Source organism: Guillardia theta (genome assembly GCF_000315625.1).
Source record: "Guillardia theta CCMP2712 unplaced genomic scaffold GUITHscaffold_97, whole genome shotgun sequence".
NCBI lineage: Eukaryota > Cryptophyceae > Pyrenomonadales > Geminigeraceae > Guillardia > Guillardia theta.
Window position 1 is genome coordinate 165,798 of NW_005434577.1, and position 1,914 is coordinate 167,711.

The following is a 1,914-nucleotide window of genomic DNA, read 5'->3' on the forward strand; positions in this document are numbered from 1 at the left end:
TGATGAGGAGGAGGAGGCTGATGGTGATGTTGTTTTGTAAGGTGATGATTGAAGGGACGATGAGCAATCAAACCCTTCAGCCTCTTGACAAGATGTCATGTGTGCAGGTGATGGACAATTACGTCAAGAGCTCAGCAGGATATTGTGTCGTCACCTACTTGCTGGGAGTAGGTAAACTCGTCACAGATGAGAGTGACACGTCATGGTGCTGGGGGGGTTGAACGTTTGCTGATGTCCAGGAGATCGTCACTTGGATAATGTACTTCTGAGCCCAGGTGAAGATGATGAGAGAAGGAGAATCCGCAATCGCCATGTGCAAACCATCACGGAGACATTTCGATCATCATCATCATCATCATCATCATCATCTCTATCGTCTCAATCATCATCATCTTCATCATCATCATCATCTCTATCAGCTCAATCATCATCATCTCCGTCATCATCATCATCATCATCATCATCATCATCATCATCATTATCATCATCATCATCATCATCATCATCATCATCATCATCATCATCATCATCATCATCATCATCATCATCATGGTGTTTCAATGATCTTTTCATCAGGAGGGTATCTCTTTCACATTGACTTCGGATACATCCTCGGGCGAGACCCGAAACCTCTTCCTCCTCCCTTCAAGCTCGTCAAAGAGATGGTCAACTCCTCCTTCACCCCGCTACCTCCTCCTCCATCTTGCCCTTATCTCTGCCAGTGACTGCCTGCTGGTGGTTGTCGACTTCTCCCGCCCTTCCTCTTCTGCCTCCGCTCTTGTCTTTGCCATTCGTTTGTGTATGCTTTCCTTTCTCCTGCTCCTTACCTCTCTCTCTCTCTCTCTCTCTCTCTCTCTCTCTCTCTCTCTCTCTGTTTCTCGACTCACGTCGGATCAGGTCGACGCTATGGGCGGGCAGCAGAGTCAGCATTATCGTCTCTTCCAGCAGTACTGCAGTGAAGCCTACATCATCTTGCGTCGACGAGCAGAGTTCTTCATCAACCTGATGATGCTGATGAAGGTGACGGAGACGAAGAGGAAGGAAGAGGAGGAGGAGCAAGAGGACGAGGACGAGGAATGAGAAGAAGGGGCAAGAGAGAGAGCGAGGGAGCAGCAGTGGTGTAGTAGTGGGAGGAGGAGGACAAGGAATGGAACGGACGAAGGCGAGGGAGAGAAAGAGACGGAGGAGAAAAGAGATCAGCGGGCAGAGCAGGAGAGCGACCCAGAAATTTTGTTTGAGGACGATGATGAGGAGCAGGATGTGAAGGGACCACGAGGGACCTCTTGGAGCTGAGCATGACGATGATGATGAGGGAGAGCGAGACGTAAGAGGTATCGTTGACGATGGTGATGGTTGAGTCTTGTTGCTGTACTCACAGCTTGTCGATGATGTTGCTCGTCAGCGTCTGCCTGACTGACTCTCTCTCAGGACGCCAACATCCCGGACATCTCAGGGGTGCCAGGAAGGTAAAGACTTGCTGCTGCTAGACGAGAGGTCTTGTCACGTGTCGTCGCAGACCTGAAGACCCTGAGCGACAACTGTACAAGGTGAGGCTCTGGTGGGAGGGGCGGAGGGGCGGAGGGCATGGCGTCAGCGTCAGTGAGGGACTTGGCAGTTCTGGGAGAGGTTTCACCTGGAGATGTCCAACGAAGAAGCTTACAACCACATGCAGGCGAGAGACGAGGAGGAAGAGCAGGAGCGAGAAGCAGAGACGGGGAGGAAGAGCAGGAGCGAGAAGCAGAGACGGGGAGAGAGCAGAGGAAGGGAAGCAGAGACGAGGAGAGAGCAGGGGAAGGGAAGGGAGGGGCAAGAGGAAGGGAGGCAAGGAAGGAAGGGAGGGAGAGATGAGAGTGCAGGGAAGGGAAGTGACTCAAGGGAAGGGGTAGAGGGGAGGGAGGAAAGGGGAAGAAGACG

At 51.9% G+C, this 1,914-nt stretch overlaps 1 protein-coding gene across 1 annotated transcript in view; it reads left to right on the forward strand.

The window, feature by feature from the left end:
- Window positions 1-906: 906 nt before the first annotated feature.
- GUITHDRAFT_116557 (hypothetical protein) overlaps window positions 907-1,914 on the forward strand; it is a gene marked incomplete at both ends in the record, with an annotated part of 1,235 nt that continues 227 nt past the window's right edge. Inside the window, 3 exons of the mRNA XM_005824212.1 lie at window positions 907-1,020; window positions 1,429-1,466; window positions 1,517-1,547. Coding sequence (XP_005824269.1) covers window positions 907-1,020; window positions 1,429-1,466; window positions 1,517-1,547 — 183 coding nt within the window. The remainder of the gene's footprint in view (window positions 1,021-1,428; window positions 1,467-1,516; window positions 1,548-1,914) is intronic.